Below are 17,201 nucleotides of genomic sequence, written 5' to 3'. Positions count from 1 at the left end.
GCGTAACCGATAACATAACCTTACCGCGAATGCATACATTCCCGGCGAAGGTAATTAAACTGAAATGCCACCCTGCCAGTGAAACCTGCAGTTTGACAGGTGTTCACTAGAGGTCCCCACTAACCTGTTTCCCCTGTACCTCACACAAACACAGTAACAGAAGAGCAAGTTCTCCAGCAAATCTTCATTGAAGAAACCTACGGAGAGATTCCCAGGTTTGGAACAACAGAAGAAGAGAAAAGCAAGTAAGTCACTTTAGTGATGCTGAAGAAGAGTGATGGATGTCACTCGAAACGTCCGGAAATAAATCTCCGAATTTTTATCCAGTTGTAGAGTTTGAATTGTCAATTAAGTAAAAATGGCTTTTGTAAAACATAATTTAAGGCTTTAAAAGAATTGAAGCTTAAGGATTCCATCAATACATTTATAGAACTTTTAAACTTTGTGTTTTTGAAGATAGTTTGGGGCATGCACAAAAATATTGTGCATACGCTGTTATGCAGCACGTAAATTATAGCTACGCAGTACATTGGTCCCACATTGGTATTGCGCGATACAGATACGTTATGTGTTTGTTGGAGATAAGTAGTTCATACGCAGTGATCCTTTAAACTACTGATGTTCAAATGGACGTCGTACACAAGACAATGACGACAATGAATTAAAAATTTGGTGGACATTGAAAGAAAACTTTTTTAGTTATGTTCCAAAATGTGATTCATGCCTCTAACTTCACAGTAAGGTCCCCTACTTTCTGAAATACCACATCAAGAAGTTATGTGTCTAGTTTACATGTAGATTCAAGCACTTTCACTTTCAATTTTGTACCAATAAAAACCATTATTATTATCCAGACTGTATTTTATGATACCAAGGTGTCTGATTTGAAGAAAAGAAGGGATAACAAGGTGGCCAGTAGCTGCCTTTTGCTCACTTAGTGTGACCTGGGTGCCTATTACCACTGCTAGTTCAGTCTTGGTAAAGAAATAAACCATAACTTTGCCACCTTTGTTTTTATGATATTTTTACAACCTTTCTCTTTTAGATATTACATATCTCATTGTCACTCTACCTCAAGTCTTTACATTCAATCACAATCTTGCACTAAGAACCTTTCATTGCAGGTATTTTATCTAATTTGTTTTTGCAAGCCAGGCCTCAAAACAGTCATTTGGTAATAGGGAATACATTTTGTAACCAGAACTGTTCTTCTAATGGTTTAGGTGTGAGATTTAAGTTGTTCAGTGTGATGTAACCATGTAATGTAACTTTCCGACCAAGCTGGTACATGTAGGTTGCACCACAGGGCAGTTCTACTGTTTGATCAATTCAGAAGACAGTTACTTTTGCCAAGAAGGGTATGTTTTTATGTGTTTCAGTTTGTGTGTGTGTTTGTGTGTTGACAGCATAAGTCGAAAAGCTGTCACAGTGGATAGATCTTTATGATATTTGGTAGGTGGGCAGGGGTCAGGAAAACGAAGGTCTAGTTCAATAATGGGCCCCTAGCAGCTTTCTAAGGTACTGCTGTGGAAGTTCTAGTCTGGTATCTTGTGTTCTGGACATGCTATGGTTTAGTGGTGTAGGTTTGGGCCCCCAAGCAGATTTTTTTGAACTGCAGGGGCAAATATTGTTTCATACTTTGAAAGAGAATAACTCAAGAAAGGGTTGACGGATCAACATGGTTTTGGTATGTAGATGGCTTCAGTGATGATTTACTTGCATATTGATCAGTAAGTTTGCTGTCTTCGAAATTCCATTGCATCTTTATCCGTCAGTAAAATGAAGTAAGAGTACAATGTGGTCCAGATTTTCTTCTTCAAACTTCCCAAACTTTTGCCACTAGAGTAAAGGTGTCAGCCTCCTTGATCAGTATGTAAGTTATGGTCAGTTAATTGTGATGTACGACACCTCAGAACCGAGCAAAAGTTCGTCTCAATCAAAGAAAAGGGTAGAACTGAACTCTGGTGAAGAGAAGGTTCTGTGGAAGCCGTCTGGGTGAGGACATTTTGGTGGCAATTTCCGCCGTAATTTGCACCGTTGCCGCAGTGTCACCTGAAGAATTGCGTGTCTTGTAAAGGTTTTAATAAGTTTGACCCGGGTGTCGGGAGAGAGCCATTAAAGTTAATGGCCGCCCTGATGAGCTTGCCGTGACTCTGACCTGGAGGCGGAGGCTTGATCATGATGCATGTCACCAGGAGGCCAGCGTCTCTATCTGCCAGCTGTTTGTTTTGATTCCACACAACCAAGGCCTCGACTTCGGCTGTCTTGTAGACCCCCTCTTAATGTCACTGGATGGATAGAGTCATAATTCTGACATCAAAAGTTACAAGAGCACATGGAAAGTGAGGAGAAAGATGTATCCCAGTGCTAGCAATCTTTGAGACGGCCATAACTTCTCCACTTTTCACAGCGACTTTGGGGTCAGATGATTAGGGTACACGCCGAGTAAATGGGCACCACGGAGCTTTGAGGAGCAAAATTGGTTGACTTTTGGAAATGTATACTTTCGAGGTTGTAATCTTTTGAAAATTTTACTTTTGGTTGTGCTGATTGATTTATTGTTCAATATTGAACAGGGAAGTTTGGAGGGACGCTCTGTCTTTACACAGAACATGCTAGCATAGTCCAGTTAGTTAGTGACCCTGCCTCTGGACCAAGAAGTCGTGAGTTTTAATCTGGGCTCTCAGCCAACATGTATGTTACTGGAAAGAGCCATGGGCCACTATTCATTGTACTTGTCGAAAAAGACTTAAAGAGCTAGGCAGATTTCCCTGGTATGTGGTAAAGCTTTAATTTAGTGTAAATACTGTACATAGTGTCTGTCTTCTCTGTCACGACCAGTGGAAGAATAGCTCTTCTTTTCATTGAGTTCATTTGAGTGAGGTTCGAGGTCACTTTTACTTTTCACTTTCACAAAAAAGGTTTTAAAGATTTAAATGTACTGTTTATCCTTGACTTTGACAGGCTGGCCAAAGCCAAGGCTACCATTGGCTACACGTATGAAGACAGCACCATCAGTGGGGAGGGACAGCCATCTCTGGAGGAGGAGGAGGAGGAGGAAGAGGAGGAGGAGGAGGAGGAGGATAGTGATGGCAGCATCAGTGACACTGACTTAGGTCAGGATACAGGTTTACCTCTGTGTAGTTTTAACTACTTTTAGAAAGATGACTTAGCAGATTTAAACAGACAACTGCATGACAGGAAAAGGTAGAATATTCTTTTACTTTTGTATGTATGGTAAATGATAATTTCAAATTTGGAACCTTTGCTTTAGAACTAAATGATCTAAAGTGAATAATGATGAAAATGTCTGACAGAACTGTTGCGTGACTCAGAAGTTGAGGTCCCTTTTAGGCTCCATTTGCACCATGAGCAACCAAAATTGAATTTTTGTGACCCTTTATGATTGAAATATGATGCACAATGTTACAATGTAAGTGTGATTTAAAAGACAACAAAACTTTTCAGATATTTGTTGAAATTCATTGAGTAATCTGTCAAATTTTGGTCTAGTGGAAAGGTAAATCATTTTAAGTGATTGATTTTCTTCTGACAATGTAGAATTGTGCAAGGAAATTGTGGCAACAATGCGAATTTTCACCCGTTTTCCCTGGCGATGACACTGACTTGTGATGCACGGGTAAAGTACAAACAAGCCCAGAATGTTTTGCATTCTCAGTTTTGGCTTCGAATCAGATACAAGATAACTTTATTGAAATTCGCAGAAGAAATTGCCACAGAATTTAAATAAAAACAATGACATGATTAAGATTCATAAAAAAGAAATTTGCAGTGATCGTTTTGTACCCCTTTTTGCCAATATTGCAAATTTTTGAAAATTTTCCAAGAATTCACAATTTTAGGCAACAAATTGGCGCTAGTTTGATCTACTTATCCAATGCCTTTTGCAGTTTGGATCAGTTTCGCGAGATACCTGCTTAACCATATAAACCGTTATTGACCGTTGTTCCTCTCCAGATGTGATAGTGGACCCCAACGAGCTGACCAAAGAGCAGCTTCAAGCGTACAACAAGACGGGCACTCAGTACGGCATCCCGTTTGGCGACTACGTCAAGTAGGTTCTCTTTGTACTCCGGTCTTTGTGTAACGCCCGAAGTTCTACGCATCATGGCATCCTGAGTCCCGTCTGCAAACATTGAGGGGATGCCATGACCGCTGCCAGCAGAGAAAAGAAGGAGATAGGGTACACCGTCGTTTAGATGCTTCTAGTCGTTAGTATGCGCACTAAGGCCTAGCCATTCCCCAGGTCCCTAAAATTTAAAGTCAATGGCTGCGGAATACTTGAATGAAAACGACAAGATGTTACCAGCAACCTACTTGTGCACCAGCAACCATATGCAACTGGTATGGTCAAGCTTGATTATTTGAGAAAACTAAAAGGAATTTGATGAAATTGATTGCTTTGGTCATACGTGTATCTTTCTTTCCTCATTGATGCTATGGGGCTTTTTGAAGGCCAGTCTTTTTCTGTAGGTGTAAATGGCATCAACGGTTGAATGTTTAGCTTTTGTTTTGTGTACAGTGTATGCTTAAGAACAGTTTGAAATCTTAGTGTCACAGTACATGCAAAACTAGTGTATGAAAAACTGTTTTCCTATACACAGGTTTGAGTTAAGGGTCTTTTTTCTGGGAATTCCTACTGTTCACCATAGTATAAACGTACACTCTATATTGTGTAAGATAACATGATTATCTACTAGTACTATGGATCTGTGTGAATGATATATTAGGAGTAATGATAATTTGTAGGTAAGGTATTGTAATGGTACCATAAAAGAAATATGTAGTTCTTAATGCATTTTAGTAAAGTTTCTACTCACAGAGACCAATTCAGAGCAAAGTACAAACAGCACAGGTAACGTAACAATGCAAAACAATGCACGAAATATGAAATAAAAAGATATATCTGAAGACTGAACTGTAAATCAATGAATGGCAAAATTGTACTTGTAAGTTGTGTCAGAGTTCTTATGATCGTTTGATGTCAAAAGTCACAGATTTTGTTGGGTTGTTTCCCAGGAATCTGAGGAAAGACAAGGAAGAACAAGACCGCATTCAGCACCAGAAAGAACTGGAGGAAGAGAAGGCTCTCTACTCTGTATGTACTCGTTTTGTTTTTAATTACTCTTGATTAAGCTGTCTCAGTAGATGGACTGATGCCTACAATATAATTATGTTTGTTTTTGCCAAACTGTAGAGCCTTTTTTCATGAACTGCACTGACTGACAATGTGAGGTGATGTGATAATAGAATCATCCTGAATCATTTTTTTGGTGGCAAGGTGGTCTTGGGTTTTTGACTTAGAATCTAAAGGTTCTGAGTTCGAATCCCTAGCAGGCCCCAATGTTGTGGCCTAGGGAAAGGCAGTTTGCACCTATTTCCCTCCACGAATCAAATGAAAATACAATAGGTGCCTAGCTTCAGGATGCCCTCTTGGATGAGGTTGTTCTTTATCGTGTTCAAGCTGCACCTTGAACACGTTAAAGAACAACCTCATTTATGAATGACTTGGCAACTGTTTTGAACAAAAAAGAATGAAGATCAAACAATTTTATTGCATGTTGATGTTATATTCTTAGAGTCTGTTATTGTTCAAACGTATATTGTTGATCTTTGATAGTATGGATTCTAATATTGCTAAATGTACATGATGTTTGTACATTGTGTATCATGGTGGTCAAGGTGGCAACATACGTGTACCATAGGAATTATTATTTTTACCACAAGTGCTTGCATCGAACTTGCTAGCATGACATACTGAAGAGGTCAAGATCTTCGCAGCGATTTTCACGTTGACCTCTCTACAGCAAGATCACAACACCCCATTTCCACTGTACTACTGTAGCGTGGGTAGTCCAGTGGTTAGCGATCTTGCCTCTGGAACTAGAAGCCCTGGGTTTGATCCCGGCTGTGTCGCTCACCCGACATGCACGATACTGGAAAGCCATGGTCCACTGTTCATTGTGCTTGTCGAAAAGAGCTAGGGGAATTTCCCCGGTACAGTACCTGTAAATACTGTACATAGCGTCTGTCTTCTCTGTCACGACCAGTGGAAGATAAGCTCATCTGTTCATTGAGTTCATTTGAGCTAAACTGGTTCAAGATCATTTTCCTCTCCTAACTTGGTAGTGAGTGTGTGAGTGAGTGGTCTACAGAATTGTTTACAATGCATACTGGGAAAAGCTCATTTCTCATCCTAAGGTGAAATTAAGTCCGTGGGAACATTTCCAATGTACAGTACCAACACATACAATGTACATCTTCAACCCAATTAGTTGGTAACTTGGAGACCTGGGTTCAATCCTGGGTCAGGACATTTTGGTTGGGGCTGCACCAGTGTTTGGGAAGGGACATAAAATGGGGTCCTGTGTTTGAGGATGGCTAGCAACCCCTCCCTGTACAAAAATACCCTGCTACAGAAACAGCTAGGAAACTTCCAGCCCTGTGTGCCACTAAGCACTACAATGTGAACAACAACAACAGGTCCAGACCTGAACATTACCTATACCTGACCAAACTAAAACCCTAGTGGACACAACTATTTTTTAGATGAAATAAACTGTAAGTGAATCCCATCACAAAGGTAACAACTTTGACAATCTAGCACTTGAAAATTATAACAGTTAATTGGCCAAACTTGTTCAGGTCAGTGTCTACACCTCTATTTAAACTGCTGTACCTGTACCTGGATTCTTGTCACTAAAATGTCAGGTAGTTCAACGTGACACAGGTTAACATTGCACAAAAATTTTGTCAATAACATAAAGTACATGTACATATGTAGTCATTCAGGGAAAGAACTGTTACTGTGTTATGTTACATGCAGTACCAGAAGGGAAGGAAAGGGGGCTCTTTTGTCATCTGAGTCAACTACTGTACCATCAATGTTTTAGTATCATTACCAGGGTCAGTTCTGTCTGTACGAAAGACAGTATCTTAGATATTGAGGATTTTCTAAACTCATGACTATTGCAAAAGGTTTGCCAAGTCTCTTCTTCAGTAGAAAAAATATAATTTTTCTTGCAAATTGTAAAATCTCAGCTGCTATCTTATGAAGCATGAAATCTGATTTGCAAAGGAGGTCATATATTGTTTCCAAAAGGGAGATAAAAGTGTTTATACAAGCAATCAAAAAGGCTTTGTCTAGGAAGTGTATTCCATAAAGGTTCCATAATATATGATGAAAATGAGAGCTTACTTACTTACGTGTTTTTCAAAGGTCTGAAAAGCCTTGTGTCATATTTAAACCTATTTTTTCTAAGATGTAGCCATATCAAAATGGTATGAATTGGTGTGTAGAGCTTCTTTAAAAAATTCATGAAGTTCTTGCTGGGGACAGCAACAGTCACAACAGTCTGTGTTTTGTCCTTGATGATGCCAGTATAGATGTACAAACAACCATTAGCCAGACGTTCAGGTGTGTTTGTCTTGTAAACATTTGTACTTCAGCAATTTAACTCGAACTGACTCACACAAGATTCTGCAGGGCTCAAAACACTATATTTTACCAGTACCAGTGCAGGTAACAGTTTAAAAGTACATGTATCTGTACCAGACAAAATATACTGCACCACTCTTTATTTTCTCTCCCTTTTGTTCTATCAAAACTATGTTTTGAACATGTTCCTGGTAGTATCTTGTACAGGTTTTTCTCTGAAGAATTTCAGGCAATTTTTGGCTGCTACTGCCGCATGAAACTAGTGCCGCAGGCTGGTTTATCATGGGCCAGTACAGGTTAGGTGCAGGGCTAGGTGATGATGACCTTGACTTCAGTTGTGGGTGTGGGCGTGGTTGATCAGTCCAAGGTAGATTCAGAAATACCTGCATGACTCCAACTTTACCTGCACTGTCCTGCACATACAGATGGTCTGTCTTTCACAGCGAGATGTTCACAAGATCTAGGAAAAGACATTTAGTAAGAACTGATAGAGCTCTCATACTTATAAGTCACCTTCTTTCTAAGTTTACTACCGGAAAAAGAAGGCCATCTCCCAGAAGTATAATTTCCTTGGTTTGAAATGAACTCTAACATGTATATTCAGGGTGTGCGACCCATGCAAACTCTGGGACGTCAAACGTGATTACCTGGTCCATCATACGATCGTCTGCGAGAATCACGCGAGTTTAATACCTGCCAAATTACTACTGTCAGTGGTCAGACCCGTTCTTTGGACACTTAGGTGGACCCAATTATTAGGGGACTCCAGCTCCATTTCTAGTAATGGCCAGGCTATTAGCCACTGTAATGATCGCTCTCGACACGGATAATCTTTCTCCACCATCAGCAAAAGTGGGTATTTTGTTTAGTGCCCTCGTGGCGGGTCCGTTAAAGAGGTTTTAAAGCGTGGAGCCCCCGTCGGTAGCCGAGGCGAGGGACAGAGGACACTGAAATCTACGGGGACGCCAAACACAATGATTAGTCCAAAGCACAGGAATTGACAATTTAACCATTAGCTTTTAGTTGACAACGATCCATCATACGTCGGCGAGTCTCCCCTTTGTGTTCGGCGAAATGAAGAGCTAACCTCTAGACCTTTTTATTCTTCTCAGCGAGAATAACTGCAATATCTTGGAAATGCCCATTTAGCGTGTGATAAGCTTGGATGGTCAATTCATCATCATCTTTGCAAGTGAAGTGCTCATTATCTCTCAGGAGGACAGTGAGTATGAACTATCGAGTCCTAACAAGTCCCAGGGATGGCATCTATTGTCCCTTGATCCGGCACAGAAAATAACTGTGGCGATAGTGAAGTGGCCATTAACTATACAATGGTCACACAACGCCCGATCCATCAAGATCAGCGCGGTGGCTGTGATTGCGTCGGCTCAGGACAGTTCTATTAACCCAGCAGGGCCTGACTGGGAGATGTCGACGGTGTGGTCTGCCCTTTTTGTACGTCACACACGACATGACGGACCTCCTTTTGACAGTAAAAAAGAGATGCTATCTTCCCTTAAGCCAAACGGTACATTACCGCTGCCGAAAGACATAGACAGTTGGTTTGGCAGCTGCAGTTCTAAACTCATGTGATAGGAGGCAGGTTGGAAACTTCCCACCACACTTGAGTGTTAATGTACGTACTGAGATGCGTGTGAATGTTATTCCAGTCACGTCCACTAGCGTGCTGTTTGTGTGACCACAATACCATGCCCGGCTTTCACCTTGAATTTGACTACCACTGCTAAAAGGCACTGACCACAACTTCTTCCATAAAACAGCGATTCTTCAGATTTCAATTACCTGCATTTCCAACGAAAAGAACAATGAAAGCATTCGATCAGTGAATACAAGGGACGTTCTACACGACAATGGCTAGCAAAATGATTCTACCTCAAGCCATTTTCGTCAGTAATTTTTTACTTTTAGCACAGGGTATCTATTAAAAATCCAACAATGGTGATGAAGCACACTTCAGGATATGTTGTAGACCTGGCCGCCAGAGGGCTTGCTACGGGAAGCCTGCTCCGTAAGTTTTACGGCCTCTCCGGAGGGCAACCCCGTGTAACAAACTTGTAATGGCTTGCGTGAGATATGAGAGAACACAGTAACCACTCTAATTTTCCTAGGTGGGAATTTTGTGGCCCGATTACCCGGCAATGACGGTGTGGTTATTATTGGAGCAATATAACAAGAAGGGAGTACAAGATGCTCGTTGAGTAGACTCATGTATGTTCTCAAGCACTCACTGGCAGTGGTATGCAGACGGCGAGGTGGTATTTGCAAAATAGCCCCTCGGGGATGAAGGGATCTCAAGATGGGAAGGACCCTTGGCAAAAAATCACTCCGAGTAAAGTCTTACAACTTTCAGGACTTATGCAATGGCGCCTTGCTGCTTCCTGTGAACGAAGCTGGAATCACGTTTGGCAGCAAGATTCGCCTCATGTCTCAGAGGGGACCCATAAATGATTTCTCACCCAACTTTGGAGTCTTAGTAATTGAATTGGATTTCAGCTGAAGGTAGACCAGAGATTTTCGTGCTGGTGTTATAATTAGGTGCCCCTTTTTTTATGGCCAATGGATTACAATGTGATTTTGAAGCCGTGGTGTTTCAATCTTTACCTGCTACATAACCATTTTCCTTTGCTATGGCTAGGGATATCTGCACGTTGGTACATGCAAACTGTGTACCAAAATTGAACTTGGGAAAATCACTGTCAAATGTAACTGACAGTTCTTTGTCTTTTCTTCTCAAGTTGCTACGAATGGCTGTTCAAGAAGTGCCTGAGAAAGAGAAAATGAATCGTTAAACACCTGGTCCTAGCAGGTTGCGCAGTGTAGCACAAAGCAGCCACAAGGGCATTCCTGTTACAGCTATTTCTGTACGTTTAATTATAACTCTAAAGTGAGCCTTTACATAAAGGCTTTTCACATCATCCGATCCTGATGGTAATGTCTTGTTACAAAGCTGCAAGTGGTTAGGTCTCAAGCCGATTCTCTCAGATGTCGGTATATGTCTTCAGAAAATTGCGGTAGACTCAGTAAACGCAAAGAAAACGGTTTTAACGTTTGCTCTGCATTGTGTTCATGGACAATATGTGATGTTAGATTATTCCAGAAATGTTGGAAGGTGACTACGGTTAGTACGAAAGCAGATTTGTGCACAGAACATACATGTATGTGATATTTGTGTGATGAACATGTGCCTATTATTGAGCTAAATTACATTGAAAGATACAACTTTTCTCACTGATTGGTCAGACCATTATTTGTCATTGTTTGGTTAGAGAGGCAGCGGTACATCATTCTTACTCGACACCCAACAGTGTTACCTGTACCTCTGTGAAGGAAGTCAGTGACCTTAATTTCTACAGGAGTACTGTTTTTGCCTGTGTTTGTATGTTCACACCTATAACTCAAGTAAAGGGGTTATCAAAAACAGAAGCCCACATCGCAAATACCATAATTACTTCACAGAAGCTTGTGCTTTACAGACTCTTGTTTGAATGCTGAAGTTTGGACCCCAATATTCAAATAGTGGTTCATAATATATATACATGTCAGATCTGACCAATCACCAGGTTGCCTTTACTTTACAACAGTGCAAGTTACAGCAAAGAGGAGTCAAATCATATCAAGACATTGAGTGAACAACCTAGATTCTCATTGTCAATTGAAGGTAGTCATTTGCATTGGAAGGTTAGCCCTGGGTCCTGTATTTGGGCTTTGAGTCAAGCATTGTACTTATTCTTTAGCACACTGAAGTAGCCATTTGGCTACCTCTTCTCTATTGGTTCCAGGGTTAGGTAGCAGGGAGAAGGTTAAAGAACTAGTCACACTTATTGATAAGTGTGGGTCTGCATTGTGCTACACCACAAAACACGAGCAGTGGCGAGCCGCACCGCACTATCCGCCATTGAAAATGGTGGACAGGTTCATTACGTTTTACCTTTACTTGCTACCGCGATGACTTGGTGAAGCTAGTAGCACATTTCAGACATGATTTTTAAACACGTGTGCACACTAGAATTACTTAGGCATCAGGCTTCATTGTTTGTGACAAGTTTGTTTGAATCCCCTCAGACTTCTCGTAGCATAAGAAGGAAAATTACGCCTCGCTGTTGCACCCCGCTGTTCGGCAGACATCACGCGGCACCAGGTGCCAGATACCGCCACGCGCAGAAGTTTGGATAATTGTGCGCCGGAGCGTGGTGTTAGAAGTCAGGAGTGTTGTGTAACACTTGGCGACACCGATAAAAAGTCATGAATACATTACGTGGTAAGAATACGTGTTGAGACAATTGTCTAGGCTGATTAGACCCCCGGGGCTAAACCTTTACACATACAGTGAGACAATGGGAACGTGAAAGTAGGCATAAGGTCATGTAGGCACATATAACACAGTCTTTAACATGGGACACTTTCAGATAGAGTAAACTTTTGCCCCCTTTTTCCGTATCCCACATTTTCCCATTGAAGAAATTAAAAGCAAAACCTAGATTTTAGCTTTTTAATACGAGACAAACTTGATTAGCACAATGCACTACTGTAAATGCAGAAATGTTTGCAGTGGTTTTATGTTCGCAGTTTTTCGCGGTGACCGTTTCACCGCGAACTTAAAACCACCGCGAACATTTTGTCCAATACTGTAGCAGTATGTGACTATAGCACTGCCGCAAACTTAAAACCACTGCAAACACGCCATTTTCGCCTTAGCTTGAAATTTAAACCACGCGAACTGAAATGCATTTACAGTATTTTGTAGATATAGAATAGTACCTTGTTTTCTTTGATGTGTAAATGTATACACCTGAGGATGAGTGTATTGTAAGGCATGTGGGATGCAGCATTTCAAAAGTTGAGACCTTTTTTATGTTAATTAATTGCCATTACAAGAAAGTTTGTTTTGCAGAACTTCTGATTCCTAATAGACGACAAAATAATTGACCCAAAATCGAATGCACGTCCAACTGTTGATAATACAAAATGTTCCAATTAGGCCATACCATCTTAATCTTATGGATGACATCCTCTGGAGTCCCCAAAACTAATGCGAGAGGGCGAAAAAAAAAATCTAGCAAAGAAAAAAGATGATAAACCGGAGGACTACATAGCTGGTATAGCAAATTAAACCACAGAACAGTCAGTGTAACAAACAAACAAAAGTCTTTATTTGTCAGAATTAGCTCATATCAAAGTGCTTTTAACATGGATGATGCCTGGTTTAAAGACCCATATGTAACATTTGGCCGTTCAAAGAAAAAAACAAAATGTGTTCGGCTGTGTACACAACATCACGCCTTCAGTCAGAGCAAAACATCAAACTCTGTAGGCAACCCAGCCAGAGATAATATCATTCAGTTTAATACAGACATGTACAATGATAGTATTGTCATATCATGAACAAAATTTCGGAGCCTCTTCGGAGGTGATTTTTTTTTTTGGAGAACGGACGAAAATCAATGCGCGCACGGATGTCATCCATAAAATTAAGTTGGTGTGGCCTTATATAAAAAAGCAGGCACTTTAAAAAATCCATACCGCAGTGTTTACATTTCCAAAATAAAGGAGACATTTCCTCCCCACTCAGTCAGCTCTGCAGGCTATGTCCTATTACAACATCCTTCTTGTGATTATCCAAATTATCCAACTGGCCTCACACTGTTTTGCCAAGTTTGATGATTTATCAACTTATGCTTTTTGAATAGGACATGTAACAGAACTGTTCATTAGTGAAGAGATGTATTTTTGAGAAATTAGGAAGGGCCAATAAGTTTAATAAAGATAAATTACTTCTTTTCCTTTTCAATAATAAGACAAGATATAGGACACTGAGTTTTGTGGCATTTTTACAAAAATGGTGCAGTAGCCTTATAATAAATATTAATCAATATCAAGTTTATAGGATGTGGAAATAATTTTTTTCAATATCTCAGTTATGATACAAGGCAAGTGGAGGTAGGCAGTGGGTCTTGTATTTGGGGAGATACACAACTCAAGCAGGTTAAAGAACCCATCACACTTATCAATATACTAGTAGAAGTAGGATATGCTAAGGGGTGGGATAACAGAAAGTGATCAATTTCTTACATGGCTTGTACTTAAACTCAAAAGTACAAAGTGAAGTGTATATCATTGTATACTTGTATTTACTTTTAACTAACTACATGTATATGTACATGTACATTGTATGTAGTCCCTGTACATGTGCTTCAGGGCAGGTTACTGGACAATTTGTTACATAACAGAGAGTAGGAGAGTGCTGCTGTGCATGATCCTAACAGGACGTAAAGCTGTTGGCCCGCATATGAGTAGAGCCAGACCTCGAGCATGTAAAAGAACCCATCACATTTATCGAAAAGAGTAGGGGTTTATACTGGTGTGAGTGGATCAGATAAATCTGTCCAGATATGCAGCTTGTACTTTTCAATACAAACCTGGTATGTTACTCCATGAGACAGTTTACCTGGTATGCATCCATGGCCAGGTGTGAGTGGATCAAACATTACAGTCCAGTCTTATGCAGCTTGCACTGTACCAAAGTGGTGTGTTACACCTAAACGGCAGTTTACCAGTCATCCTCATCATCACTACTGGTTGATATTCGAAACAAAAACAACAACAAAACCTTTACTACTCTAATGCACCAGTGCCGCTGCACAAATGTCATGCCACACAGCACCTGTATAATTCTGATGCTCAATATGTTACACAATATTCCTACTTTCCCGTACCCTTTTGATATGATCAATGGTAATGGCATTTTCAACAGCAGTGAATAACGTCCTTTTCCTCAACATTTGATTCTATATATTGTACAAAAAGCCTGTCAAAAGTGCTGAATCAAGGGTTGTCTCCAGGACCCGCCCTCCATCCCAGGGCTGAAATCTATTGGGACAAAAACTGATAAAATATATTTTTGTAAACTTGAAGTGACAGATTACAACAACTAAAATTAGCAACATGGGCTCCCGAAAAATGAGTGGAATGGAAACATTTAAAGCTGGAGACAGCCTTGGCTGAATCGCTCATCTTATACCTAGCAATTCAAATGCAAAACTTCTTGAAGTGACATCAAACACTCATGAAAAGTTTTCAATTCCTTGCCCTGCCAGAGCTTAATGTATTGAAGTTGATGATGAGTATGTATCAGACCTAAGAAGGTCAGCATTTGTCACCCAGGAAAGGAATTGGCTGTCTGCCACCTAAATAGGACCGTAAGACACCAATCCTTCAAGACTAGGCCACTTGTGCAGAGAAAGGTTGGGATAGCAAGCCGTTCAGCCTTGAGATAGATTTATTCCCGGTGAATGGAGAGAAAGGGTTGAGTGAGGGAGGCTCTTTTCCTATCTCATTGGGCCTTGTGGGGTCTTCTTTCATCCCGCCAGCCTGATAACTCTACCTACAACCTGCCACTTGATGCATGACATTGAAACATGAGTCGCCAATCTTATCTACAAGCCATCAGGTCTTCTTTGACCACAGACTATATTCCAGCGTAATTGCCTCCCCGTTTGGTGACCTCGGCGTTCGGTTTACACGTTATCCAACATCTCCAAATGACGTCTTCTGCCACGGTTATGGGCCCGGGAAAGTTTGTTTATGGCCGGCCCGTGGTGTTTATTTCTGCAGATGTAATGACATCCAATTTCCTTAGTTGGGTGATGAGCGCTCGCGTAGCCATAAAATGCCAGAGGCGGCACAAAGTAGTCCACCAGGGGGGTGGGAAAGGTGAAGTGAAAGGCTGTTTGTTGTGGAGTGATACCCCAGACAGCAGCGTGCTTCTTGATGTACTTAAAGTGCTGAGCGATAAGGTCGCCCTTAAACTTGATAGAATCTTCAGGGAAAGACGCACGGCCCGCGTCTTCACCCAAAGTTTGTTACAGTCCGAATGATGTCGCGTCCTCCCAGCCAATCCCGGCGGCTGTAGCACCACAGAAACACCAGGACCGCCATGTAAATATTGGGCGCTTGATATGTTCTACTGATAAGGTTAGGAGATTTGTGGACGTTGCTTTCGGTAAGCCCGGAGTGTTGTCGTCTCCAGATTTTGAAGGATGCCAAGATTGTAATGTTGGCCTTTTGGGGGAAGAGCAGGGGCTCTGCCATTGGGAAGTAAAGTTTTGAAGCTACAGTATGGAATCTCAGCAATTATATACGTTATTTTGTCATCACAGCTTGACAAGTGGTGGGTGTGCTTATTATCGAGTTGAGCAGGAATATGTATAATTGTGTATGATTTATAAAAAATCCTTGAGAAACCCAGCAAACTCAAACAACCCTGGGCTCCCCCTCCACGATTGTGGAATGTCTTGTCCCATGGGAATTGAGAAGCTTTGATTAAAAAGCAGTGCCTTGATACTAGATAAGTCCAATATATGAGAAATGGGGGCTTTCCACCCACACAACAGTACACAAAGCAGCACCATGGACGTGGCAAGTACAAGCACAGCCAGGAAATACTGGATTACTTGGGTATCTGGTGTATGAAGGCTGTGCTGTGACAGCATACATCATGAAGACTCTTCAGCCTGAAATATTCAGCTACAAAATGTACTTCTAGCTCCCTTTCACCGTTTTGAGAGTCAGTCCAACTCTGATATGTATAGATGTGTGTGAAACTATGTTGACCATGAATATCATTTTTTGTTATTGCAAACAACTTTGCTATAATTGACAAAAGGTATACATATTTTTAAAAAAGAAGAATGCTCTGTTTTAAAAAAAAAAAGAGATATGGAGACAGGAGACCTTGGGCAGAGGTTTATTTTCAAACGTCTGTCTTGCTCTCCTCTGAAGTATCCCTCATGTGTGGAAACTAGCCTGGCTTGGTTTTTGATTAATTCAATTTGGTGCGGGGAAATCAGGAAGGAAGCCGGTCAGCAATCAACTTTGCCAGCGCAAAGTCGTGCTTTCTGGTTAGGAAATATAATTTGGGGAAACATTGCCCTGCCGGTGATAACCTCGGTGACACGGGGTCCCCCGGGGCCCCCACTATAAAAGACCCTCCTCACCTCCGAGAGCAAAGAAATATTATGAACAGACCTAAGTAAAGGCACAGATTTAATCAGGCTACCCCCAGAGCAGGAAGTCGCGCTTTTAATATCTATCTGACGCCAGCCCGCTGCCAGGTTAACCACGTGGGGACATCTGGAGTCTCTTCACCGAGAGTGAGGACTGCCCTGCTGCCAGATTAGTACAGAAGTCTGTAGTTTGCCACAAATTGACCAGCCGTAATAGCACTTTGCTTTAAAGGGGTTTTCTAGGTTGACTGCTCGTGCACTTTTCCGCCCTCTAGGCATCTTCAAATTGTTTGGCGACTCAGCCATGCGCCCTAAAGTTTGATAGACTTGTATGGTTTTAATTGGACGGGATGGACTCGTGTGTCACCCGTGGAGACGTGCATGTCCAGCGTCGCATTAAACCGTAAAGAATTTCTAGCAATTGGTTTGTGGCCCAAAGCGCAGATGTGATTGCCTTTAGAGGCATGGACGATTTAAAGTGCACGTGGCATGGCGAAAGTGCTTCTTGAATAAGAATCGAGCTGAGTCCCCCTGGCTATGTAGGTCAAACCAAACTTAACATTGAAATTTATCTGTGTACGGAAGGTGAAAGGTGACGACGGGTGCACACCAGTGTATCCTTCAGGATTGCTTTATTGGCCTACGCTTCGACGCGACGCACGTGCCGCGCCTGGCAAAAGCTTCGCAAAAGGAAAAACGGGCGTTGGATCGCTGCCAGG

General features: G+C 41.4%; 1 protein-coding gene across 5 annotated transcripts in view; it reads left to right on the top strand.

The window, feature by feature from the left end:
* LOC136432287 (CLK4-associating serine/arginine rich protein-like) overlaps positions 1 to 17,201 on the top strand; it is a 47,632-nt gene that overhangs the window by 15,555 nt on the left and 14,876 nt on the right. For all 5 annotated transcript variants that reach the window (XM_066423450.1, XM_066423448.1, XM_066423449.1 and 2 more), the window contains exons 6-9: positions 155 to 245; positions 2,965 to 3,116; positions 3,979 to 4,075; positions 5,041 to 5,119. In XM_066423450.1, the coding sequence (XP_066279547.1) occupies positions 155 to 245; positions 2,965 to 3,116; positions 3,979 to 4,075; positions 5,041 to 5,119 (419 nt within the window). The remainder of the gene's footprint in view (positions 1 to 154; positions 246 to 2,964; positions 3,117 to 3,978; positions 4,076 to 5,040; positions 5,120 to 17,201) is intronic.

Source organism: Branchiostoma lanceolatum, chromosome 4, assembly GCF_035083965.1.
Source record: "Branchiostoma lanceolatum isolate klBraLanc5 chromosome 4, klBraLanc5.hap2, whole genome shotgun sequence".
NCBI classification, from domain to species: domain Eukaryota; kingdom Metazoa; phylum Chordata; class Leptocardii; order Amphioxiformes; family Branchiostomatidae; genus Branchiostoma; species Branchiostoma lanceolatum.
This window is presented reverse-complemented; position numbering and strand designations above follow the sequence as displayed.